Source organism: Alligator mississippiensis, chromosome 2 (genome assembly GCF_030867095.1).
Source record: "Alligator mississippiensis isolate rAllMis1 chromosome 2, rAllMis1, whole genome shotgun sequence".
Classification (NCBI taxonomy): Eukaryota; Metazoa; Chordata; order Crocodylia; family Alligatoridae; genus Alligator; species Alligator mississippiensis.
In genome coordinates this window covers 34,447,237-34,475,016 of record NC_081825.1, presented here as the reverse complement: position 1 = coordinate 34,475,016, position 27,780 = coordinate 34,447,237, and the positions used below count along the sequence as shown (strand labels likewise).

Sequence of the window (27,780 nt, the reverse complement as noted above, 5' to 3'; positions counted from 1 at the left end):
CTTGCTGCCCCCAGCCCAGTGTGGCCTTTCTTTCTCGCCCTTCTTCCCCCACTTTTCCTGCCGCTGGTTTAGGTTCAGAAGCGCCAGCGCCGTGCACATGGAAGAGAGGCGCCCATGGGCCCTGGTAGCCCGAGGAATCAGGGCTCGTGGTAGAAGCGATCTCTTTTATCAGACCAACTACATTGTTGCAAAAAAATATTCTGCCGGCTCCGCGTCTCCCCCGGGAGAGCTGCAGCATCCAGCCCTGGCATCTTCCCCTGGCGGAAGCGCAACCATTTGAAGGGAACGGGGGAAAATCCTGGGCGGGGGCTTGCACAGGTTGCTCCGCGCTCCCTGCTCGGCCGCCTGGCAGTGGGAGCGGGGCATGTGCGGAGAAGGAGGCTGGGGGGCGGGGGCTGCTCTGGTCGGGGCTGAAGTTGGGCTGCGTGTGTGCAACACGGGGCAGGGGCGCGGCGCCGGGACCGACTCGCCGCTCTTCCGCAGATCCGCGCATTTCCAGCCCGATGGCCTCGGGCACGAGCAAGAGCCGTCAGCCCGGGACTTGCAATGGACCCCAAGGCGCGCGCTGCAGCCCGGCAGAGCAGTGCAGCGGGGAGATCCACACGAAAATGTGCAAGAAGATCGCCCAGCTCACCAAGGTAAGGCAGGGCTCCGCTCGGCGCCTGCTGCTTGGAAACTTCCCATCCTCCTGCAGGGAGGAGAGCACAAGCATGCCGGGGGGGACCCGCGTGCGCAAACTTCACTGCAAATCGCGGCCCTTCGGGGGGTACAGATCGGCCGTGCACACTCCCACGTGCCGTCTGCCTGCTGGCCAGCCTGTCACCTGGCCTTTTTCTCCCTTACGTTATAAGGATCAGCTGGGGTTGGAGGATGCTGCTCTCAAAGCTGGACCTCGGCTGCGTGCAGTGTAACGCTGCCATGTAGAGCCGTGGTCGTGAATGCGTGCAAACAGCAAAAATATCCGCCAGGGAGAGCTGCCCACATTACCCTGCCGTGCATTTGCATCTCTAGTCTGTAAGCGGTATTATCCTGTTTCATACTGGGTTATAGTAGTGGAGTTCTCGCAGCTTGTCCGTTTTGTATAGCAGGCGAGAATCAAAAATCTCAAGCAGCACTAACTGTCTGCTCAGCTCCTTTGTCAGTCTAAGGGGGAAAAAAATCCCTAGCTCCTGAAATGCGATCGATTGGTCTCTGTGTCCACAAGGGGACAGGGGAATAAGTAATGGGCTCAAATTACAAGGGAGATTTAGGTTAGATAGTAGGGATAACTTTGATTATGAGGGTGGGCAAGAACTGGAACACCACCCACAGAGGTTCTGAAATCTTTGTGGAAGTTTTTAATATTTTTCTGGGACAGGACCAAGTTGGAACAGATGACCGTATGAAGTACCTCTCCCAGCCCTATTAATTGTCTAAGTCCATATTTTCCCCTTCCCTCTTTTTAGATTATCTTGTGCACTCTCCCTGATCTAATAGGACACACTATCAGTTCTGTATAGAGTCCAGCAATTTACTCACCTCCAGTCTTTTCTTCATTAATTAAAGCACTAACTACAAATGTAACTTAGAAATACATGAAGAGAGAGACATAAATATAGTGTGAAAGTTAAACATTAAGAGGTAAATATTCCCTGGGAAGGGTTACTGTATTTTAGTATTTGTGACTTCACTTTTTCCTATCGAAGAAAAAATGCAGGCATGTGTTGTATTTAAACTTGTACAAGTCCATGCAGATATGTTTACACACAAGTATTTTGTTTCTGTGTGCATGTATATATAGTAATTCTATATTTATTTTTATGTACACAGATGGCTGCACATTTTGCACATGAATACACATATGTACGTTAGCACACTCTTTGATCTTGCAGTAAATGTAACCTAACAATCCAAATACAGATGTGGCATACATTTTCACTACTTGAGACATTCAAACCCTGTTGCTGACTGGCATGTCCATCGAGGCCCTGGGGCCCCAGATTACGTAGGAGGCCATGACAACCCAGTCACATCCTTCTAACTTCTAGCAGCCTGTTGGTAACTCACGGGCCAGATCTGACCTGTGAAACATCATGTTTGACACCCCTGTTGCTATAGGAATGAAGCCAATATAAACAGGATTGGATTAACGCATAGGCAAACTAGGCACATGCCTAGGGCCCTTTTCCTCCATGGCAGTGGCGCAAATGGCCCTGTCCGCTTCCCTTCCTCTCCTCCAGCCTCACTGCGGCAGTTGTTTGCTTCCTAGTGGTGGCTTCAAGCCCCACTCCCTGCAGGTGGCAGCGCTGGGGTGGTGAGGGGGGTCCCCGGAAGTTTTTTTGCCTAAGGCCCACTAAATGGTTAATCTGGCCCTGAATATAAGTACTTAAAGAAACAGTGTTACTTTTTTATTTATCCCAACCATTTCCTCATCCCACAACAAAATGGGTAGAAAGGAGATAGCAAGTGATTATTAAGATTTCATGAAATGACTACGGGGTGTAGGTTGTAGCCGTGTTCGTCTAAGGACATAGGCAGACAAGGTTCTTTGGGCGAATCTGATATCTTTTATTAGACCAACTGAAATAGCTGAAAAACACTTATTAAGCAAGCTTTGGGGTTCGAAAACCTTTCGTCAGGCTAAGGAAGTCTCTACAGTTGGTGTGTGCTCTTCCTGGATGGAATGAAAAAGTAAAGAATCCAGAAGCTGGTCTGGTATGCATACAAGACAGGTAGTCAGTGAAAATGTAGATTGAGGAGTCAATGGGTGAGAGACAGGCTGGGGAGGCGGGGGAAGAGAGAAGGGGGTCTTTTTTGATCAGCTCAGTTTCTGTCACTGGGCCAAGTTCACCTGTAGGTAAAGATTAAAGATGTCTGAAGCCTTCTAACAACTACTCTAATCTTCTGTTCCATGGAGTAACCAAGAGGGTTTGCGGAAATGATTTGAGTTGATTCATCAGGTTTACAATCAAAAGTTGAGCTTTTGAATTACTTCCTTCTCTCTCCCATTTGAGAAACAATAGTGAGGATTGTATTTGTTAGTTAATTTTTTTTTAAAAAAGATCATAGATTGTAATTTGCAGCACTGGAATTTCATAGGGTCATTAACTCAGCCACTGCAGGTGATCCATCCAGAGCAGACTTGAAGTGTATTGGTAAGAGAGGTATGGTGAAGTTTGTATTGTCAAGCCTCATATTGAGCTTGTGGCTAAATAGAAGATTTTGGTGCAGTACCTTCTACAAGCGGTAGTCATACAGAAAAGCTGTTTTTAAAGTACCTTTAATTCCAATTAAATATTGAGAGAAATTTTTAATTCTTTGCCAAGATAGAGAATAACAAAATAGTGTTTTGTAAAATTAATTTAGCTTTGTATTAGAAAAATAATTACCATTTTCCATTAGTAGTAAAACTCACTTCAGATATTTCCAAAGCCCTTTACATTCTTGCATATCATTGGTTAAGGGCTTAAAGTTCTTTGTTAAAATTCCACCATTAAATCAAAGGTATACGTTTTTGCTTGTGTAAAAGTTACTCACTGCTAAATCATCTAAGCTGGAGATGATTGATTCCTGAAGCTCATAAAATACTTCTGAAAAGCAAATGCCTAAAGTTGCTGGATGTGGCTTTTTTGTACCTTTTTTTTTTTTTTTTTGCAATTAGATACTTACTAAGGTTGTGCTGGTAGAGAGCTCATTGCAAAATTGGGGAGAGGGGTAGTTACTTGCTTACTTGTTTTTATAGATGCAGTGATATTATGTTAGACCCTCAAAAAGAAACAAAGGCAGAAAAATCTCTCATGCATTCCACCAGGCCTTAATTTGGCCCCTGAAAAAATTACTTCTCTTTAGGGAAAAAAGGCAAAGTATGTTAGCTTGACAGCTTTGAGGGGCTCTCTTCTTATTGGCCACCTTCTCCTAGCCAAATTCCAGATTGCAATAAATTGGCCCTTCAGGGTCAACTGAATATAATATTCTGCCCCTTTTCATATATTAAGATCCCAACTTAATGTAAAGATTGCTGCTCTGTGTCCTGAAAGATCTGCCTCCACCCATCCCAGGATTAGAAGAGTTTTCAGTGGTAGCAGAAATAATGTTATGTGTAATAGCCAAATATGCAGGTTTGAGCTCTGTTTAATTCCTAGAAAATGAATGTGAAACACATGAGATATGGCTGGTATGTTGTGACTATTCTATATTCCCTTCCCTGTTGTATACTAATCACTAGTTCCCTGGATCAAGTTATACATTGGAAATTGGGATCCATTATAATGCTATACTCATTTACACCCTTTCAACAGTGTCTAATTCTATCAAAGAAGTAGGCCTATAACCAGGGATCCTGGTTTCTGTTCTCTGCAGAAAAACAGGGATTTTGCTCCTTGGAAGAGAAAAATGCGGATTTTCCTCTTAAAAGCAGGAAACTGCAGGTTTCCTCTTTCAGGCTGGAAGTGTTCCAGGCTGCATGGAGCTGCTTGGAGCTCAGGGGCATGGCGAGAGGGTGATTGGAGGCAGGGGGTGCCAAGTGGATATGCGCATGAACACACATGTGGCCAACATACAGCCAAGCAAGGTGGTAGGAGCGGCCCTGGCAGCTGGATATAGGTGAGCCTATGGGATAGTGGGGTTGGAGGGCCAGGGCTTGAGGATTGTCCAGAAGGCTTTGTGTGGGGCATATGTGTGGGTTTGTGTGCAGCAGCGGTGCGTGGAATATGTGGATGTGTGTAAGGATGTGTGTGTGAGACTTGTATGAGTGGGAATCTGTGTGTGTGTGTGTGTGTGCCTGCTGGTGCTGGGGGAAGGTGTCCAGGCACCAGGGCTGCAGTGGAGCAGATGGGGGTCTGAGGCAGCACTCGGTGTTGCCAGTGAGCCCAACTCGGCATTGTTGCCAGTGGGGCTCACCCAGAGGCACCTGCCTCTCCAACAGGGCAAGGGGGCGGGGAGGTCCTTCAGCAGCACCAGGGAACTGTGTGGTCAGAACCACAGGCAGTGGCTGGGGCACCACAAGCTGCCTGGCGCCACTGACTGGGGCTGGGTGCAGCGGGGAAGCGTGGCTCTGGTTGGGCCATGCTGCGGGCAGCTGGAAGAAGGCAAGGGGCTCCAGACGGTTCAGTGCTGCCAGTGATGGGTGTGGTGGCTCCCACTTGTGCAGGCAGCAGCCAATAGAGTCCGGCCTGGATGTGGGCTGCAGGGAGGAGAAGGGGACAGCAATGGCACCACCTGCCACAGGCTGGGGCTCCCACACCACACTGTGGCTTAGCCATGCCCACCCAGCCAGCCAGCATACCCCAGCTGTATGTGGCCCCCCTGCCCCTGAGAGCATGGGCACTGGCCCCCAGCAGCCTGGGCACACAGCTCCCTGCTGTCCCAAAAGGACCCCCTCACCCCTTTCCCTTGCTGGAGTCCTGTGTGTCTGCATGGGGCCTTCCAGGGTGGAGGGTAGCTGGGGACCCCTCTGGGAGGGCTGGGGAAGCTGGGGACCCCTCTGGAAGGGCGCCCCCTCCAGGAGAACTGTGGGTTGGGAGTGAAGGGCACCAGCAAGGACAGGGTGCTGCGGGTTGGGAGTGAGGGGCAGAGGCAGGGCATTGGCATGTCAGGACTGCTCAACACCATAAAACAGCAGGGGAGACAGCTGCAGCTGGATCTCCATCCTGGTAAGCAAAGGGCATGGGAAGTCTGATTTGGGAAAATTTTTCCTTTTTAAACCAGAGAATTTGTAGTTTTTAAACAGAGAAAACCAGGATCCTGTCTCATAACCAGTGACCTGGTCAGGCTGCTGAGGAAGGAGGAAAAGGGGCTTACACTAATGTGAGGGGTACTGCTAAATGGGCAGAAACAATTGGTGACGGACAGGGGGGACAAGGCTGAACTCCTCAACGAGTTCTTTGCCTCAGTGTTCCTAAGCGAGGGGCACGACAAGTCTCTCACTGGGGTTGTACAGAGGCAGCAGCAAGGCGCCAGACTTCCATGCGTAGATCCTGAGGTGGTGCAGAGTCACTTGGAAGAACTGGATGCCTTTAGGTCGGCAGGCCCGGATGGGCTCCATCCGAGGGTGCTGAAGGCACTGGCCGATGTCATTGCAGAGCCACTGGCAGGAATATTCGAATGCTCGTGGCGCACGGGCCAAGTCCCGGAGGACTGGAAAAGGGCTAACATGGTCCCCATATTCAAAAAGGGGAGGAAGGAGGACCCGGGCAACTATAGGCCAGTCAGTCTCACCTCCATCCTTGGTAAAGTCTTTGAAAAAATTATCAAGGCTCACATTTGTGAGAGCCCAGCAGGACAAATTATGCTGAGGGGAAACCAGCATGGGTTTGTGGCGGGCAGATCGTGCCTGACCAACCTAGTCTCTTTCTATGACCAGGTTACGAAACGCCTGGACACAGGAGGAGGGGTGGATGTCGTATACTTAGACTTCAGGAAGGCCTTTGATACGGTATCCCACCCCATACTGGTGAACAAGTTAAGAGGCTGTGATGTGGATGACTGCACAGTCCGGTGGGTGGCGAATTGGCTAGAGGGTCGCACCCAAAGAGTCGTGGTAGATGGGTCGGTCTCGACCTGGAAGGGTGTGGGCAGTGGGGTCCCGCAGGGCTCGGTCCTTGGACCGATACTCTTTAATGTCTTCATCAGCGACTTGGACGTGGGAGTGAAATGTACTCTGTCCAAGTTTGCAGATGACACAAAGCTATGGGGAGAAGTGGACACGCCGGAGGGCAGGGAACAGCTGCAGGCAGACCTGGATAGGTTGGACAAGTGGGCAGAAAACAACAGGATGCAGTTCAACAAGGAAGAATGCAAAGTGCTGCACCTAGGGAGGAAAAATGTCCAGCACACCTACAGCCTAGGGAATGACCTGCTGGGTGGCACAGAGGTGGAAAGGGATCTTGGAGTCCTAGTGGACTCCAAGATGAACATGAGCCGGCAGTGTGACGAAGCCATCAGAAAAGCCAATGGCACTTTATCGTGCATCAGCAGATGCATGACAAATAGGTCCAGGGAGGTGATACTTCCCCTCTATCGGGCGCTGGTCAGACCGCAGTTGGAGTACTGCGTGCAATTCTGGGCGCCACACTTCAAGAAGGATGCGGATAACCTGGAGAGGGTACAGCGAAGGGCAACTCGTATGGTCAAGGGCCTGCAGACCAAGCCCTACGAGGAGAGACTAGAGAAACTGGACCTTTTCAGCCTCCGCAAGAGAAGGTTGAGAGGCGACCTTGTGGCTGCCTATAAGTTCATCACGGGGGCACAGAAGGGAATTGGTGAGTATTTATTCACCAAGGCGCCCCCAGGGGTTACAAGAAACAATGGCCACAAGCTAGTAGAGAGCAGATTTAGACTGGACATTAGGAAGAACTTCTTCACAGTTCGAGTGGCCAAGGTCTGGAACGGGCTCCCAAGGGAGGTGGTGCTCTCCCCTACCCTGGGGGTCTTCAAGAGGAGGTTAGACGAGTATCTAGCTGGGGTCATTTAGACCCAGCACTCTTTCCTGCTTATGCAGGGGGTCGGACTTGATGATCTATTGAGGTCCCTTCCGACCCTAACATCTATGAATCTATGAATCCCCTGCCTCTGGGTTCCTGTAATGGGGATTGGGATTCTACACAAGTACTATATTTATCCAAATCCAAGATGACTCTGAATTTAAGATGACCCCCCAATTCTATATATAGGAAACCTATACATTTGTTATAATTTTTCCATGTATAGAATATAATTATTGGAGGGTCTTCTTAAATTTGTGTTCACCCCCAACCACTGCAGTGGGGCAAGCAGCAGCAGGGTGGTCAAATGGCCTGTCCCCTGCCCCTTGCCTCCTCTGTATCTTGCTCCCTACCACCTGTCCTGTCTCCCACTTGTGCTTCTCTATGGCCTGCCTTTCCCCATAGCCTGCACTGCCAACCACCTGGCACCTGACCTCCTCACTTAACTCCTGTCTCACCTAGCTCTCCTGCCAGTATGTCTTCCCCCTGTAGCCTCTGTCACCCAGCTTGCCACTTACTCTCTGGCCCTGCTCTAGCCCAGGGTTTGGAGCATATGGTTGCTCTAGCCTCAGCCCAGCTATGAAGTAGTGGTTGCAGGGGAGCGGGGATGGGGCGGGGGGAAGGGCAGCAGCAGCTGCTGTGGGGAGAGGTAGCAGCAAGGGAGGCAATCATGGGAGCAGGTGGAGCAGGGGCAGTAGAGGGATAGAAGCTGTGGGGGCAGGCAGCAAATCCAAGTAACTATGATAATCATAACCCACAAGGTTGGAAAACTGTCTCCTGCCGTACCACTGCATTCTCCCTATGTCCCATTGAAATCCCTAAGGTCAGTCAAGGACAGCCTCTTACAAGCATCCTCTTGGTGAAAACACATGGAAGGTCATTCTCTGTAGTTGCTCCTTAGCTCTGGAACTCCACCCCTCTTGAGGCTTACCTAAGCCCAAGACTGGGCATCTTTCATAAATGATGTGAACCCTTCCTATTTTTGTAGGCATTTAGCAGTCAGACCTAGTATGAGATGCTGTTCAGGGGGTCACTGTTTGATCTTGACATTCTAATTCCCTTTGAAATTGTTTTTTGATCTGTTGTCACTCTCCTATTTTTAAGTTGCTCTGTTTTCTTATTGTAAACTGCCCTGAGCCCTTGTTGCAAAGGGTGGTATATAAATCAAATACATGAATAAATAAATTAAAAATAATTCTGTTCCCAGGAAGCAAGATCTGGGCACTATTTTTTGTTTCCTCAGTCACATGCAATTTTTCTTGTTTTGTTGCTTGGTACATAGAAAGGGTGAGATTACATATATAGCTTGTAAAATATAAAAGCCTGCAACAAAAATACCAAGGTGGTGTTAGAAATGGTTATTAATAAAACTGTGTGTAAGAGATATAAAAGAATATCAGTTTGGTTGTGTGAAAATGACTAACTTAACTTTAAACATCTCATAATGGAACTGTAAGGTGTATCTTAAGAATAGTGCCTCTAAAATGTAGAGGTGCACCCATACAGTGGTCAGATATTGGATTGGCACCAATATAAAGAAAATTTACAGTATCGGAAATCGGCCATATCAGGCCAATAATTTGGTCAATAAATGGCCCGTGCATGCATCCAGCCGCAACACAACACAGGCGGCGAGGAGCACAGCCCAGCAGCGTGGAGAGTTGCCTCCAACTGGCACGTCTGGTGGAAGGGGAGGTGGGAGAGAAGGGGCTCGGGGTGCAGATCAAGGCCTCTGCCATGAAGGAGGGTGTGGGGCTGGGGCAAGTGCTGACCAGCTGGGGAAGGGCAGGCATGGCATGGAGCCATGGCTTATCTGGGGGCCGCAGGGAGTGTGTGTGTGTGTGGGGGGGGGGGGCTCCCGCTGCTGCGCACCACTGGGCTGGGAGCCGCTGCCCAGCATTCGTCCGATGCTCGCCTGCTCATCCAGCGGCTCCCACCACTGCTCATCCAGGAGGTCATGGGGGGGCCTGTGCCCCTGGATTTGTGCAGGGCGGGATGGGGCTTCACCAAACTCTTCCTGCAGGACGGGGCTGTGCTGAGAAGGGGCTACAATGAATTTGTGGCTGTAGCCGTGCCCTGCCAGGGAGAGCTTGGTGCAGCTGGAGCCCTGGCCCACCCCACGCAGATCCAGGGGCATATTCCCCCCCCATGGCCTCCCGGTCAAGTGACAAGAGCTGCTGGCTGAGTAGGCGAGTGCTGGATGAGCTGCCAGACTGTTGGCTACAAATGTCCAACTCGGGATCCTTAAAATTCTGGTTTATTAGGCGGATTGAAGCACTGTAATGAAGTTAAATCATAAACCTTGGGGCTGGTCCTCACACGCACGCACGCACGCACGCACGCACACACACACACACAGTGGCAAGCTACAAGAGTCAGGTATACCTATCCCACAGGCGCTGTAGTCTGCCGTCGCTGGCCAGTCGAGGCTTCTTCCAGCGTGGTGTTATCCTCCAGAAGGGTGTCACCGGCTGGTCCTTCTGGCTGGACCGGTCGCGTGCTGGTCAAGTTGGAGTTCAAGAGAGCGCCGCTGAGGGTCACTTTTCACTACTTTTTATCTGTCTTCGGCAGACTTTGGTGACTCCCCAGTTTTCAGGTTTGCCCAATCCAGGTGTTGTTGACCCTCATGGGACTTCCCTCTTGGTGGCTACTGGATGGCATCTGTCAGCCCCAGGGGTCATCCACATGTACGTGCAGGTTTGGGAGTCTGTTGATGAATTTTGAACAGGGCTCTGGGAGCGGTCGATCTGGAGATATTCATCCCAAAAGTTGGTCCCGGGCATTGATTAACTCAGACCAGGGCTTCTAGCCCTTAAACAGTGATGTTTAGAGATTTCCCGGTTGCTACATTGTCTTCTATTGATTTCTTCCCTTGGGGTTTTCCTAGATGTTAATTGCTACCTGCTACTGTGTTACGCATTCAATCACTGATTCACTGGCTCTTTCAGGGGCCTGCCTGATACAGGGAAGAGGCAGTTTGACTCCTGCCCTTGTTAACACTGTTACAATGTATAACTTACCTCTGAAACTAAACACATTTAGTTGAAAGGTGAGGAGTATAAAATATAAGCTACAACAGTAATGCCGTGGCGCACAAATAGATAAAAATTCCAAAATACGAGGGGAGATACAAAATGCACACACCCAAATTTTAAAACACAATTCCTTATCTTAAAGTGAAAGAAAGAGGAAGGAAGAAAAGGTAGAAGACGAGAAACATATCCAAAGAGGGGAGAGCAAATGCAGGCAAGAGAAAAAGGGGGCTTTCTGCTACAAGACCAACAGCTCCTGGCCGAGCGGCACGCAGCAGCGGGAGCTGCCCCCTCCTTCCCTGTGCCCCCTGGACAAGCCATGGCTCCATGCTGCAGCCGCCCTGCCCGGCTGGGCAGCACTTGCCCCAGCCCCACTCCTCCCTCACCTTGGGGGCCTTAATCTGCCCCCCCCAGCCCCTTCCACCACACTAGACTTACCAGCTGGAGGCAGCTCTCCACACTGCCAGGCTGAGTATTGGAAATTGGATTGGTATCGGCTCATGTGCCTCCTTAAAAATTGTCTGTCGGTATCGGCTGCAAAAATCTCTATTGGTGCACCCCTAGTTTGATGTACTAGAATTTAAAATGAAACCATGAGCAGAGATGGCTTGAAGGATGGTCACAGCGTAAAGCTTAAACACGGGCAGGCCAAAGGGAGAGACATCTATGTGTTTAATACAGTGTAATGCAGACACTTCTTTTTGACAAAATGTTTTCTGTACATCAGTGCCATGACATTTAAAACAACTGATAATGACAGGCACTACCTCACTGTTCAAGAACTTACCTAGACACTCAGTTTTCTGTGCTTGAAATCCTCCTTTGATGTGACCACATTGTACTACAACAACGGAAGTGTAGCAGGCATTGTATTGCCGATCACATTGCACAAATGAGGGCTCTTGTTATTTTCCTTCAGGCCCCAGCTCCTGGAGTCAAGTGATTATGTAAGCATCTATCTTCATTTGAAAAATAAGAAATTGTTATCTGGCTTTCATTGTTTGTAGAAAAAAAGTTACAAAGGTTCCACCTCAAAGGTTCACCCTCAAACAAGCTTGAGAGAAATCAGCATTTCATTTTTGAAATCCTGAATTTTAAAAACTATCTTGGGGGGGGAGGGAAAGAGGACTAGTGCAAGAATACCTTTCTTTTAGGAGTTCTCTGTATATAATAGTTAATGTGTGTACTCTGAAGAGATGTTTTGATGCCTGATATTTGTGTGAGAAAGGATAAAGACAGAAAAAAAAAAAACAGATCACGAATTTGGTTTGAGTGCAGTATTGTGGTTGCTAATTCTGCGTGAAACTTCTGTATGAAGACTCTGTCTTTGCTACAAATTTAGGAGATCAGTCATAGAAATTATGCAAGGTTTCATGATTTTGACCAAATAAAAGGGTAGCAGTTTCAACTGAATTTTGGTTTGAGAGTAAAACAAAATGCTCATCCTACAAATGATAACCTCCATGCTTCAAACAGTAGCAACGGTGACTGACTGATACAAAGACCATATTCCATTCTTGATACACCTGTGCAATTCCAGTGGGTTCACATAATAGGATTTGAAGTCAGCAGTTTCATGGTTCCAGCTGAATGCAGAACGTTGTTGACTTCTTATTAGTAATTAAACTTAATTTTCTTTCTGGATCTAACTAAACGATACTGCAGCCCTCCACATGTTGTGCTTGCCGATTCTTTATACTTCTGGTCTCTACAGCAGTCTAGAAAGAAACAGCAGTTTTTATTAACAACTTTGGGCCCAATCCTGAGCAGCACTATGTATCAATCACTCTCACGGATTGTAGCAGGACTTGTAGGTGACTAGCAATTCCCAGCATAAGTCCTTTTCACTTCAGACAAGAAGGAAAATGCAAATGAATGTTCAGGGAAAACCACTGAGGAAAGTGGATCAGCTTTCATTTAAAAGGCAGTCCTGACAGGGCTGGCAAGAAGTAGGTATATTGTAGACATTCATTATCTACAAGCTTTTTTTCTCTGAAGCTCTGCCAGTGGGTCTCAATCTTGATTTGCTACTCCAGACTTTAGTTTCTGAAGTTGAGCCTGGGAGGCATAATATTGCCTAGTAAAGTATGTAGTGATATTATCTGGTGAACCAAAAGCTAGGAGAAGCTGGAGTTTCAGTCCAGCGTTAGCAACAAGACCTTCCTTTCATGTTTCTACAGTCTTAAGGTTGAACTGGAAGCTGAGGGCAAAATATTCTCAGTTAAGTCCTTCATGCTGAAACTGACTTTCCCTCAGACAGCCACTAACAGACAGTTTGGTTATTTTTTTAAGGCCTTATTGCAAAAGTAACATTACATGTTTGGTTGTCTTTAGGAATTGCAGGGTTTTCAATAAGACAGCATTATTCAGAGGAAAAAAAAAATGGTTTAAGGTACCCTGTGCATGTCAAAATCAGTGGTTTGGTTTTCATACTTAAATATAAGCACATGCTTAAGTATGTTGCTGAAAGGGGAAGAGGGGAGTCCTAGTGTACTTCAGCAGCTGCCTACTACAGGAATAGTTAATCAGACAAAAACACTCTTCATCCATTTAAAAAAAAAAGTGAGAGTCTGGAGAGAGAGAGAGAAGATTTTTTTTTTTTTTTTAAAGGAAGGGATACATCAGCTGGGATCACATGTGTCTGTTTCATCTGTGCACTCCTATACCAGCCTAGTGGGGTTAAACAGATACAGCTTTAAACCTGAATGGTTTAACTTCCAGATAGATCCAAATAGAGCGGAGAGATTCATCAGTTGCAGTGGTGTTATAGTTTTGAAATGCTTTACCAGTTTATATGTCTATTTGGTCTCCAGTTATCCTAGAAAGAGGTAAAGCAGTTATATTTATTCACCTTAGCACTCCACAGAATGGTTCAATAACCTACAGGAATAAGGCAGAGTGCAACTGTAGGTAAACTGGGATCACATTTTTAGAGCTCTCAGGATTTTCTAATGGGCATGTCGTATTAACCCTTATTACTATGTCAGCAAGAAACCTGTTGACTTTATGCAGATTTGATAAAAAGTTATCTTTTATTTTTATATTCAGTTCTTGCTACCTGCAGTTGAGGCCCAGTAACACTTGTATCATTCGATTAATTTATAACTGTCTATGGAATGCATCAGGGATACTCAGCGGTGACACACAATCCCTTTCAAGATCAACTTTAAAAGCAGTTAGGATTTTCGTGTAATTAAAGACTGTTTTGATGGTTAGAAGCTTTCTTCTTTATCTCCTTTCTACTTAAATTTATCCCTAACTAAGATACCATTTGTTCCTGTAACAATATTGTTTTAGCTTAAATTGTGCTTTTCCATCCCTGGTCAACCTGTGCTTGTTCTTCTAATAAATGCTAAACAGGCCAAAAATTTTTTTTTTTTTTGGTCTCCTTTCATAAGACTGGCCTGCTAGCCTTTCCTCACACATGTTCCAGTTTGAATCCATCTTTCTTAACAAGATTGACCAGAATTGTAAACTGTTCCCAAGTAGCTGAGATTCCCACTGGTTAGATGGGAACTCACAGGGATCTTAGTATAGAAAAGGGGCCCCAGCATAGAAAAAGGTTGAGAACCATTGGAACACTGTGATGCTGTGCTGAAAGATACTTTGGATTGACCATATTTATCCAAATCTAAGATGACTTGGAATTTAAGACAACTCCCTCCCACCCCAATAATTAGAGTCTGTACATGGAAAAAAATGTTTGTTGTAATTTTCCATGTATTGAATTTAATTATTGGAGGGTGTCCCAGGGGAGCTGGGACACCGAAGGAACCCCGGGGCAGCAAAGAGTCATACTTACCTCCCGCAGAGCTGGAAGAGCCGGGGGAGGCGCGTACGCTGAGGACGCCGGCGCGGGTGATCAGCCGGGCGTTTATCCGGCTACGGCAGAGCAGCGGGGGCGGAGGACGCCTCCCGGAAGAAACAAAAAAGTGGCCCCGCCAAGGCAGCGGGGCGGCTGATGAGGAGAGACCAGGAGAGTGAGCTCCTGCGGGGAGCAGATCAGCCGCCGCACCCAGCTGCAGCGAGTGCAAGGGGCAGAGCGAGAGCGGACTCTGAGAAAGCCGGCAGCACAACCGGCAGCGGTGCTGGTGGTGGAACCGGCTCCGACGCTGTCGGCAGAGCCGGTGGAGGAGCCGGCGGCGTCGGGAGCAGCAGAGCCGGGGAAGAAATTGACAACGCTGCAGGCAGCAGAGCTGGTGGAGGAACCGGCAGCATCTGGAGCAGCAGAGCCAGGGAGGGAACTGGCTGCATCGCAGGCAGTGGGGCCGGAGAGAGAACCGGTGGCATCCTGAGCAGCAGAGCTGGTAGAGGAGCTGGCTATGCTGTGGGCAGAAGGGCCAGCGAGGGAGCTGGCCGCATTCCAGGCAGCCGCGCCGGGGAAGAAACCAGCAGCTGGATTAAAGAAGGAGCCGAGGCAGAAGGCCGAGGCTGGCGACCCCGGTGGACTGCGCCAACTCTAGGAGCTACCCCAAGGAAGGACCCCCCACTGAAGTTACATTCAAAGTTGTGGCAGACGAGTTCAGGGGTCCTCCTGACTTCAGCAGGGGTAGCCTCCGGGATCCACCCGTAAGCCCGGTGCCTGCAAGATCTAGGGCTCGGGCAAAGGCGGCGCGAGAACACCTATTAGAGTGGAGGCGGGTACAGAGGTTGTAACAGGTTGCTTTCCCCAGCACCATCTTCCCTGTTATCTGCACCCTATGTGGGGCACCCTTGGAGTCCCTTTTAAGGTTTCCTGTGTCCTGCTCTTTACTCATCTGCCACGTCTTGATGGAAATTATTATGCTGATGTTCTTGAAAGCAGGAGACTGCCTGTTGTATTTCGTATGTTGGGGTCTTTCTCTAGCTAGGCCTCCCCGTCTAAACCTAGCAAACAGGGTTTGACTGCAAGGTTCTAGCCTTTTTTCATTCTCTTGAAGCTTGTGGCCCTCTTTCCTGCTCCAATCTGGAGCCCAGTCTCCCTGGCCTAGAGGTCTAGCCACCAGCCCCACAGCTGGAGTGGTGCAAGTTTAAGGCCAGCAGATAGCCTTGCTTAGTCCCACAAAAAAAGTTAGAATTGCATGTCAGGAGTACCAGCCCACTGTGGCCTTTTAAGCTTGTGGCTTCTGGCACCAGGGTCAGTACACCTCAAAATCCTGCCCCCCACCCCCGGTGCTGGGGCCTATGTACCCCCAAAAGCCACACCCTTGCTGGCACCAGGGTCCCCACTCTGTGGTGGGCCCCCAAATGAGGCCTCTTCTTTCCCCTAATAGCCTCACCCAAACCACCAGGTATTCAGTAACCAAAAGAAATATGGACAGTTCCATCCGTGGGCAATAACTGCCACTAAAAAAAATGTGATCAAAGAAAGCCGCACGCCAGCTTACATTTATGCCGGGTTTGTGCTTCGGCTCCCCACCATCGGCTTCTGGGGTGGCTGCCGTCTCTCAGGGCTTCTGTAGTGTCCTCTTCCAGCCTTTGGACTGCTCACCAAGACTCTCCGTAGAGCTCTGGGATGCACTCCTTCCCATTTGGCTGCCAGCCCTTACTGTTGCTCTCCCCAGGGTTTTTATAGTCCTGGCCTGCCCCTTCTGGTCAGCTGACTAGCTGGCCAGGCTCAGTATTTAACCCCATCCTTACCAGCATTCTGTGCCCAGAAAGTTCTGGCCTTAAAGGGGTGGACCTGTCTTCTGGTGACAGGGCTAGGGTTCCCTGTTACACCCCCCCCTCTTTCCTTTGTCTGGGGTCTTTCTGAACCCTCAACCTGCCTTCTAGTAGCAGGGCTAGGGTTCCCTGTTACAGAGGGTCATCATATTTGTCCCCCCAACTGCTTTGGAGGGGAAGGCAGCTGCAGAGAGCAAGGGGCCAGACCCCTACTCCTTGCTCCCCCTCCACAGTGCCTGTGCTTTGCTCCCTATCACGTGCACCTCTGTGCCTGTGCTTGCCCCCACACTCCCTCTCTCCACCTTGCCACCTACCCCTTTTCATCCTTGTGCCTTTGCATGACTCCTGCCTGTTCTCCCTCTCTCCCCCAAAAAACCTCATCTTGGATTCAAGTAAATAAGATATATGCTATCTTTCATCCAGTCATTAAAGAGTTGGGCCAGGTAAGAGAGCTGGAAGTACTCGGCACCAGTGATAATCAGCCCATTTATATAGCTGCATGACTGTGTTTATTTAAAAATCTAATGTTGGTCATCCAAGTTTGAAAATATTGGCCTTAATCCTCAGTAAATAAATATCATTCACTGTCACACAGGAAATGCATTCGAGCCAAGAGTCTTCATTTTTCTGAGACCCAGTTCTGTGGCTTAGCCAGAACATTTTACATAATTGAATATGTGTTTATAATTTGAAGCCAGTCTCTTGAAAATTGTGGAGATTATTCCACGTTAATAGATATTGGGAAAATATAATTTAATATCCCGGGATTCTTGCCACATCTATATATTGAAATTACCTTCTTGCTATAGTACTTGTCAGCAGCTGCACTAAGTTTTTAGAAACCCTGACAGCTTTTAGTGATTAGCAAATAAAAGCTGATTTACAATAGAAATTATGGACCAAATCCAAGCTACTGTTTTAAATCACCTCATTTAATATTTTTGTTTGAAACACTTTGCATTTAACATGAGCATTGATTTTTTTTTAAAGAAAAAAAAAAGCAATAAAGCTTAAAAGAATCCAGTGTTCCATTAAATGTCTAAAAGAAAGTAGAAAATAAGAGTTTTAATCCTAGAAAATCTTTTTTAAATTCTAGTTTAGTCTCTTGGATAATATACAAAATTACCATTTTTTTTCAATGACTTTGAAACCACATCTCCAGCAACAGTTTCTTCAAGTACTATCAGAGCTGTCAATACTGAGACATTAAATCCACAAAATAAATAATATTTGTTAAGATTCACTGGGTACATCTACATGAGATGCTTTACTTAAGTTCAGAGGAAATTACTGTGCAGTAAGCATCACTGTCTACATGTGCAGACGCTTACTGCACAGTATTTTGCTCTAGTCATGAGTAAAATTGCTACCTCCCCTCTCCCTAGGCCCCCTGGACAAGCTGCTCACAGCTCTGTCCTGAGCCCAGCCCCAGCTCCACTCCCTTCCACACTGCTAGGGCCTTGATTGCCCCTTCCCCCACAACTGACTTACCAGCTGGATGCTCCTCTCCAAGCTGTTGGGCTGGCTGTGTGCATGCTGTGGCTGCGCGCATGCATGCAGCATTTATTGGCAACATTATTGTCCACATCAGCCAAAAAAAAGCTGATTGCCGATGTCAATTTTCCTTTTATCAGTGCCAATAGGATACGGACCGATGTATATGTACACCGCTATTCAGCATTTTGTATGACTTGACCCTAGGATATTTAAACATATACTTAACATAAAGCATGAGAGAGGAGTTCCATTAAAACATTGAAATTATTCATGTGCTTCAAATGAAACATGTGCTTAAGTTCTTTTTTAAGCTTAGAGCCTAGTATTGTATGCCATGATGACTGGACAGAAAGGGTGTGAGAACCTTTAATTCATAATAAAACTTCAAGCTTGGCTTTCAGTTTGTTGATACATTTCTATACAGAGCAGTAGCTTTTAAGCATGCATTTAAATGCAAGACCATTGTAGTAATCACCAAATTCAATAAACAGGCATATGTGAAAGAGAAGAACTTGACAAGTTTTATTATGGAAGAGTCGGTGAGCCTCTGCAGTCTTTCGGTCTCTAAACACTCAACTGAGGGACTGTCCAAATTCCCAACTTCCTCAATCTCCTTAGTTAGGGAGCATAACAATTAAAAAATAATCAATTAACACACATTTCCATGATGAGAGGAAAGGTTACCAGCTCATCACTGTGGAATGAATTTTTACCACTCACTTTCCTATTCCCCTTTTTCTTTGAATAAGTCTCTGCAAGTCTTTCAGGAGGGTTTACTTTGTCACTAACTAAGTTTCAGATCCAGTTTCTGATTTGTTTTTTGATGGGAAGCTCTTCTTCACAGTCTTGACAAAGTTGAGTCCTCATACTGGGATCCAGTTGACTTGCACTTCTGGCAGCTGCACTTTTACACATAGCACAATGTTCATTAGCTGCAGATCACTGAGGCTGATTTTCTATATGATTGTATTTACACTTGTGGCTATAAGTACATTTCTTCCCATAAGGACATGGTTGTTTCTTGTAATCTGGAGTAGTTGGTTTCTTCCTAAAAAGATTGTTCAGATTTGGTCTGTGGCAGCCAGGAGGTCATCGTCAGGAGGCGTGCATGTAATGCAAGCACACACTTAATTAGATTCAGTTTCTCTCAAGCTGCCAGACCCAAAATTGGTAGTACTGTAATGAATATGAGTTTGTATACTCTGTTTTTATATTAGATGTTTCCAGTTCACTTCCCTTGCACTAGTATGTTTGTTCCTGAATAGCCAGTTATTTTGATGTTTGTTGGCCTCATTTTTGGTCTCAATTTTAATTCTCTGTATTCATGTTCTGGTAAAATAGTAATTTGAGGTCTGGTGTCCGATTTGAATTAAATCATTGCCCCTTGCACTTCCACAGCCAAAATTCAGTCCCTTTCACTGATTTTGCTTGATTCAACCAAACCTATTTAAAAAAAAAACAACCTAAAAAGCCCCTCCTTCTCCACTTTATGCTCAGCTTGCAGCTTTTGTGTTTGGGATCTGTAGCTAGAAAACTGTTTCTCTTGTTACAGTTAAAACAGAGCTTTCCAAATGCAGCACAGTGTTTGGGGCCATGTTGCCTTCCACACTTATTTGCTGTCTCACCATTAGCATCCTCCATGTCAATGGCAAATCCCACCCTGTAAAGTGGCTTTTTTGGCCGCATGTTTTCATGCCTGTTGAATTAAATGATGCATTCAGCTCTTTAGCCTGGACCTACACAGTTTGTGCTGGCCTGCACATTTAGACAGTCTTTTCTAGGAACAAATCTCCCCCATGCAATATCCTCTTGTCATGCAGTGTCTGCAATGCCACAAATAATCCTATTTCTAATCAGAGATTCTGTCAAATTCCTAAAAACATAAGCTGCTTGCAGACATTAAAAAAACAAACAAACAAAAAAGGTGCTTTATTTTAAACCCGGCATGTTCCTGCACCGAGCCCCAGGCAGGCTCATAAGAGGAGCATCTTAACTGGACCCAGCTCACCCAACGTCTGTATAAATCAGGCGCTTAAGTGGGGCTTTTTTGGCGTGTTAGCTAACAGTGCCAAAAAGACCTGCTGAAGTGCCCAATCTATACAGATGCTGCAGAGCCAGGTTGAACTGTGCTTCTTCTGGTAAAGCTCATTTTTGTTTTGTTTTTTGCTTTTTTAACATCTACAAGCAGCCACAGTTCTTACTCAGTCTCTTTAGTTCAGTAACATACTGGTCTATACTTCATCTGTTGTCTACTTATACATAACAAAAGTTCTGTCTTTCAAGGGTCATTTTTTTTTAGCATACAGTACTCCTCAAATTTGGACAGTATTACACTTAAGTGCATATTTTGGCCTTCAAAGATAAAGGTGTTATAATCAACCAGGGCTTCTTCCTCCCACAAGATACAAGACAATTGAGGATTTGATTTTCATGTTTCTCTTTTGCTCCTGTGGCTGCTAGGTACCAAACCTTTGCTTGAATGCCCTCCAGTTCTTTGCTATATTGCCCAACATCAGAAGGACAATTACAGGATGCTAAACTTCCATGACTAACTGTCCTTTTAGTTAAACTATAAATGTGCAGGAAGATCACTTACAGTAGCCCTTGTCCTTCTGTGGGGCTGCAGTGCTTAGCTTGCTTTCTGCTTCCAGCTTCTTTTTCAGTCTGGAATTCAAGTTCTTTCACATTTTCTCATTTGCCATCTCTGACACAAGGTAGCGATAACTAGGTTCAGTAAATGCAGGCATATGTGAATGAAAAGAACTAAACAAGTTCTATTGTGGAGTAGTAGGCAGGCCTTTGCAGTCCTTTAGGCTAAGTACACACAATCAAAAGGTCTGAAGCTGAATTGATTCAGTTTTTGCAGGTTGCATAGACTGAACTGATTAGCAAATAAACAAACATTCACTTTTGATTCTGGAAATGCAGCCACACGCCTGCAGTGACTCAGGCCAGAAGCTGGGGGTGGGGGGTGCTAGAGCATTTCTCTCTGCTCTGCTGAAGCAGACAGCTTGGGCCAAGGCTAGCCTGCCCACCCTTCAAGGGGTTTGTGGTGGGGTGGGGAGGGGAAGTGCAAAGCATCCGGGATGCTGGGGGACTGTGTGTTAAATTGAATCTGGCAGGCATCTGGGAGAGAAGTTCAATAAGCCAATTTAACCTAAATCAGTTAAGTCTGATACTACATCCATCCAGGGGACTCCTTTCCCCCACCCTCCACCCAACCCTCTAGATAGGGCAGCATGCAGCCGCTTCCTCCGCTTGACCACAGCTGGAGCTGGGGTGGGGTTGGGGAGAGGGGCAGTTCAGTAGCCTCCTGGAGGCTGCTGGAGCACCCCCGCCTGCTGTCCAGGACCAGTGTAGGCAGACTCAAGCTCCCCTCTACCCCCACAGGTAAATGCCTCTTGGGTTCAGTGGTGCTCTAACTCATGGCATTTTGTATAAACACCATGAATTAGAGCACCTCCCCAACAAGTTGCCTAAACATCTGTAGGCATCCTTTCTCTCTCTAACTAACCACTTAACTCTGATAGACTATCTCCTGATTACCAACTTCAGTCTCCTTAGTTAGGAAAAATCTTTAAATTACAACTTCTTTCACTACAAGCATGCTTAAGACCTAGACTGAATTAGAATGTTTTTCTGAATTAGGATATTGCTGCTTCTGGTTGGATTCTATCTGATTTCATTAGTGGGAGTTCACTGAGCGTAAGGAAGAAAACAGCAGACTTAAAATTAAAAAATGGCTAAGAACTACATAAGTCCATTTGTATCAGCCCTCTTGTATCAATATTTAGATCAGTAACATCTAAATGTTATCTGAGATGTTTTAATATTTCTAGGTTTCGGAAGTCCATAACCACTCCCATGTAGAGCAAGGCAAAGCTAAATAGTTCTGCTGTCCCAATAAGCAGAATGGACTCTTATAATACAGTATGACCACTCTGTACTTGAAATATATTGCAAGGAACTGACTTGTGTACATATGTAGCAAACTTGGGGCTCCAACCCTGGAGTCTTGATGTTTCTTGCCCTAAGACTCCCCTGTTAAGCTCTCCAGGCTCTGTATTACCACCTGATGTCCCATCTGACATGATTTTGGTGTTGTATAATAGTAAGTTTGGGAGGCTGCCTTTAGAAGCTGGAGTATCCTCTTTAGGTACTTTCTTCCCCAACACCATCCTCAGGGCTTCTTGACCCCCTGCATGGTTTTTTCAGAGTATGCTTCCCCCTTACCACTGTGTACCAGAGTCCCAGCCTGGCTTCAGTTTCCTGGCACTAATCATGGCCTCCAGGCTACCCCATAGACACATCCATGCCTTGCCCACCTCACAACTCAGCTTTGGCCCCTCAGCCCACCAGGTGCTACCACCCTACTCAGGGTCCATCTAAGATAGGAGTGTCAAATGTATAGTAATCTGGTCCGTGGAGCTATGGCATCCAGCTAGTGGGGCTCTTAAAGGGACTGGGAATTTTAGCAGTGGGGCGAGTGGGGGTGGAGGGTCTGCCACTGAATGCCAGGGTATGGAGCCCTACTGGGGACTTGTTTCAGTGGCAGTAGGATAAGCTATGGCTGTGGTAACTCCCACAACACCCTGAGCCAACACAATACCAATACTCACCCCACTGCCAGAGCTGCATCCAGATCTAGCCCATGAGGTCCAGATTTTGGGGCTTGGGAGGGGCAGCAAATGAATTTGACCCTGCTCTAAGCCATCTACATGGCCCATTTGCCAGGCTTCGACATAGTGAGTGAGAGCAGGAGCATGGATTTTTTTCTCGGGGATAGACCTGGTCTCAGCAGGGAGGTGGTACAGACATGATTTTAGCCCCTATATTGCAAGTACCAAATGATGACTCTCCTTTACTTCATGTGACAGGGAGCTTTTTTATTTGAGGAGAAGAATAGAAGGTGTTATTTATACTGTACAAAACATAAATGTCTCTTATGTTTTATAGTATAGATACAGATATTGCCTTCAAAGATCTGTAGGCTAAATTAAGATGAGAACAACAGAAGATGATGACAGGACAGATGGAGAGGGAGGACAGGAAGAATGTGGGAGAGGACAACATGATTATGCAAAGCACTTGAGAGGCAATACACATGTCGAAGTTCTGTCCTTGCCACTGCTGCAAAGTCATAGTGACACCCATGAATGGTAAGGTAGCCAAAAACTTAGTTATTTTTGAAAATATTTCAAAACAGAAGTTTTAAATCCTCTATGTTCTCACTAAGTCAGTATTTGCTTGGCTCTAAATAGATAACTTATAGACATACTAAGAAATCTAGTATATGGTGAATAAGGTTAACAACTCCTATAACTGTTAGAGGAGGTTGCATATCACATTTCATATGGCCTGCCTGGGAAATTAATCACTTATATGAAATCTTATCTCAGTGAAATGTATCAAGGCCTTTCAGCTCAACATTTATCTCTTTAAGCAAACACAAGATTGAGTTAACTGATCATGAAATTCATAATTTAATTCATAATTAAATTTGATTCATAATTAGGAAAAAGGATCCAGGCTTCAAGGTTAGTTAGCAACATCCTCTTTTTCATTCCCTTTGTACAACTGCAGTCATAGACACCAATCCTACAGTTGACTCTACATGGGATGGTTGACCTCAGTGAGCATCCTGGTGGATACTGGGATCTGCTTAAAGTAAGAAAGTTGAAGGACTGACTGGAGTTTGATTTATAGACCTCATCCTTTCCCTTGTCTCTCCCTTTCTATTATGTTAATAGGAGATAGCTCTGTAGGAATCAGATTGAATCAGCTAGGCTGTATGTGAATGTGCTGTCCATAGTAAGTGGAATCAAAATAAAAATTTGAGGGCTACAGCCAACAGCCTTTCGTTATTCTTAATGGACTTGCAGAGCTCAAACTAAATCATCTGCCAGCTGCTCTCCTGGGACCCTTTTAAAGTGCTTTCTAATCATGTCATATAATCTATTGATTTTAGGGAAATTCCTGCAGAAGTACTTAAACTCTCCAGTAGGCCCATAAATCTTATGATGTTATCTGATAAGTTCAGTTCCTTCTCATGAAGCTGTTTTGAGTAGTTTATATACATGACAGGGAAGTTTTTCTTGAGTGTGGCCCCTGTGTGTATCCACTCTTTTGCTTTCTGATGCTCCTGTACAAGCCTGGTGTTAAAGTCATTGTAGTTAATACAGATGAATGTTCCATGTGGAGATTAAGTTGCCCATTCTCCAACAGTGATAGAAAGAGCTGTATGATATTATTTTGATGTACTGCTCTGAGAAGTTTGGTTACAGGGAAGTAGGGCTGGAATGGACCTCATCAGGTCCTCAAGCCCATCCACTAGTATCTAATCTAACTTCTTATATCCTATGACAATTAAATATAGAATACATAAATGGTGCTGGGAGCCATTGCAGGAACCCACAACTTCCTCTTCTCAAATGAGTGCCCGACCATAAGACTGTAGAGACATGCTCCGTCTTTAGCTATCTCTGGCCCCAGGATTCTTGTATACCGTACTGCACAGTGCCACAGCTTTAATAGTAAGAGTGGAGAGTGCCTTCAGCTAACCTATTCTACAGCTTGATAGTCTGAGCACTCTCCTTGATGGTGGAAAATATGGGGTTGTGTCCCTCAGGTGGAAGAAGGCTTAGCACCCAGGTTTACTGCTTCCTGGGCAAGTGTGGTAACCATTTGTTGTTATATTAAAGGGGGCATCTTCACCACCATTGCTTTCATTGAACAGTGAACTCTGCCATTCTTTGAAAGAGTAGTTAATGCTGACCATCAGTCAGTCTGGATCCCAAGAGGATGGAGGTGCCTGTCTGCAGCCTATCTCAGGTCTCTCTGTTGCAAGGAAGAGTGGGTATTTAGACTCATACCTCTATTTCCTAGTGGCTAGCCCTAGCCAGCTCCCTGCTAAGCACGTGGGTTTCCTAAACTGCCCTTCTGAGGCATTTCCCCATGCATTTTACTGATACCCTACATGTCTACCTGGGTTTTGAATTCCTCTTCCAGGACCCAGCACCTGAAAGTTAGGGGTGCTTGGACATGAGTATGGAGGCTGCTCCAACACGCTGCAATTACAGTGCGTCCGAGCAGACTCGATTAATTGAGTCTCCTGGAGCGTGGTAATTACTGTGTTCTAACCAGCCTCCTCATCTTGTGTATCAGCATCCCCATGCTTCAAAATGGCAGCAAGGGTGCTTGAACTAAAGCTTGTCAAATGAACTTTAGTTCAAGCTCCCCTGCCATTTTGAAGCCCAGGGACACTGATACATAAGACATTGTGGTGCTTTAATTAGAGCGGCTCTTGGAGCTGCTCTAATTAAAGTGCCACCCTTCCCAGCCCCAGAGCATGTGTAAAAGTGCCCTGGGTCTTGTAGTTCCTAACATCTTGTTTTGCTGTGAGAAAAGGGTGAAGTATTGGAGAGGGCATGTTAAAAGAGACCAGAGTGAACTGTACTAATATATGAGGACATGCCACATTAATTCAGTGTTTTGATAAGCTTTTACCTTTCTATAATGAACCCTAAAGAGTCATGAAATTGCCAAACAAACCTATAATTTATACAATAAATATATTATGCTTTACTTGAGATATGAATTATTCATATTTTTCTTCTAAAGCAACTCCCTGTGCTTTAGTGCTAGCTTAGCAACTCTGCCACATTTCATCAAAGCACCTTAAAAATGTTAATAAACTTGGAACATGCTAAACAGAAAAAGCTGTAATACTTTAACTATAGTGGTATAGTTAAAAGGATATAGCCTACCGGTATGGCTGCAGATACACCTCTGGAAAAATGCTTATAATGGTAGTGTAGGACCCAGATTTCTCACAGATTTTGGTTCCTATCCCCTGTGAAGATGAGAATTTGCTAAGTAGCTGGGGGTATATAGAGCCGCAGCAAACAGCTGGGTGGAAGCTTGGGTATGCTCCAGCTGATTCAAGAAGGGACATCCTTTGAAGTAAAAGCCACAGCAAACAGCTGAGTAGATTGTTATTAATTTGTCTATTTCTCTGTGAATTAAGCAGATTGTGAATGATCCCTGTGCGAAAAATCCAGGGTCTACTTATGATTTACTTACCTATAAGAAGAAAGATGAGCTCTCTGGGTATAACTGCATCACGTTAGGTTTGTGCTGATATAATCGTTTTGGTTAAAAACATTTTTAGCCTTGCCTGAAACAGTTATACAAAAACTGTGTACTGAGTACTTGAATAGGCTTTAGTCTCACAGCAAAGCATAGGAGCTGAAGAACAGGGAAATTAAGGGACTTGCCCAGTTTCATAGAACTGGAAGTCCAGCCAACATCATCTGACTCAGTCCTCTGCAAAAGTCCATCCTTTCTTCCTGTAGAATAATTAATGAGAATTAAAACTCAGTGGTACATCCACTAAAAGAATGTGTGGTTAAAGGAAAGAATCTCTTAGTCGCAATAAGAACTGAATTAATGCACATGCTGTATTTGTTCAGTTCTGTAAGAATCCTGCAGTGATGCAGTACAGGCCACACCGTGCAGGTAACCTCCCTATATTTGGTATAATTATAGTTTGTTTAAAGGAAAATAATATTGTGAAGGAATGTGATGTGCTATATACAGTAAATTCAGTGCTTTCACAATGAAAGGTGTGGTCCTTTTATGTTTTAATACTAAGTGATTACAATTTCTGTAGGAGTATACATTAAAGAACTGAATTTGACAGCAAAAGAATCTGACTCTCAATAACTGTATTTTGACTACAGTTCAGTCTGGTAAACACACACAGGTTCAACCAGAGCAGTTACTATTAGAGTTTAGAAGAGGAAATATATTTTATTTAAAGATTAGACCAACTGTCTTCCTTTCAATTTCATAATAATTGATTTGGGGTTTTTTCTGAAATTATTGCAGATTGGTTTGGATAAGGGAACTGACAGGTGATTTGCAACCTGGTTTAGAAACTGTAAACAAATTGTCTAAAATATATTAAGTTGTGGGGAGGCAGATGCCACAGGGATCTGGCTTAAATGTTGCCATGTTTAACATCTTAACTAATGATCTGGAAGTGAAAATAAACAACACAATAAAATTCATAGATGATACTAAGGCAAAAGGAATCACAAATGCAGGTAGAGAAAGAAAAATACAGGATATGAAATATAGCAAGGAATATATGGGCAGAAAGCAACAAATTTGATTTCAGCTTAGAATAATGCAAGCTAGCATGTGGAGAAAACATCAAAAATGTGCATTTAGATGAGGAAGAAAAATCTTGGAAAGTTGTTATAGTGAAAAGATCCTCTACAATGACTTATATAACAATCCTGCACTACAGTAGATGAATCTGTAATTTCTGTATGCTATATCCAATAAAGGTTATGTCTATATAGTTAAATGTCTAACACCAGAGCAGAAATCTGAGCCCATGGCTTCCTATGAGGCTTATAGGGAGAGTAGATGCCTCAACATGGTAATCCAGAAAACCATAGTAGCTGGCTCTGAAGGTGCTTCACAAGGTTAAGGTGCTGTTCTTCATGGGAGGGTGCCATGCAGTATCTTGTGCTCCAAGTATTAATACCATAGTGTTCTGACTATAGGTCATTCCCACTTATGTGTCAACTGTGATTTTTATATTTGATTTATACCCACCCTCATCTGAGCTTCCATACTGATAGTTGTATTTCACAAGTACCAGCGAGGAGTCTTCCTCTTCAAATAGACATTATTTCATAGACATTAGGGCTGGAAGAGTCCTCAGAAGATCATTGAGTCCAACCCCCATCATCGAGTCCAACCCCCTGTTGAGAATTTTTTTAGATTTTCCAACTGACTGTCAGTCTGCTAGGAAAGATCCTCTCTTTGAGATGATGGGAGGACAATGTATATTACCAAAAGAGCAGTGGATGGGATTTGTGACTCTACTTCTGGAAAGGAGGCAAGAGCTTGTGAATGTTTGAGCTGAGGGCCTTCGCAGCAGAGAAGACTTATGTCCAGAATTAGATCTTCTGATTCTACAAAATAATTTTTGCTTTCCCAGCATTGTTCAGATACCATACTGGTGCCTGGTTCCCTTCCAGTCCTGGAAACTTAAAATACCACTACTGCAGTACTTTCTTACTTCTAATTCTTAAACTGCGTAAGCATCTATTTGCAATGAAGGACATATTTAG

At 45.4% G+C, this 27,780-nt stretch overlaps 1 protein-coding gene across 1 annotated transcript in view; it reads left to right on the top strand.

Annotated features, from left to right (window-relative positions):
- The first annotated feature begins 410 nt into the window (after nucleotides 1-410).
- Nucleotides 411-27,780, top strand: part of FAM184B (family with sequence similarity 184 member B) — a 93,547-nt gene continuing 66,177 nt past the window's right edge. The window contains exon 1 of the mRNA XM_019480034.2: nucleotides 411-638. Within this exon, the coding sequence (XP_019335579.1) occupies nucleotides 504-638 (135 nt within the window). The 5' untranslated portion in view covers nucleotides 411-503. The remainder of the gene's footprint in view (nucleotides 639-27,780) is intronic.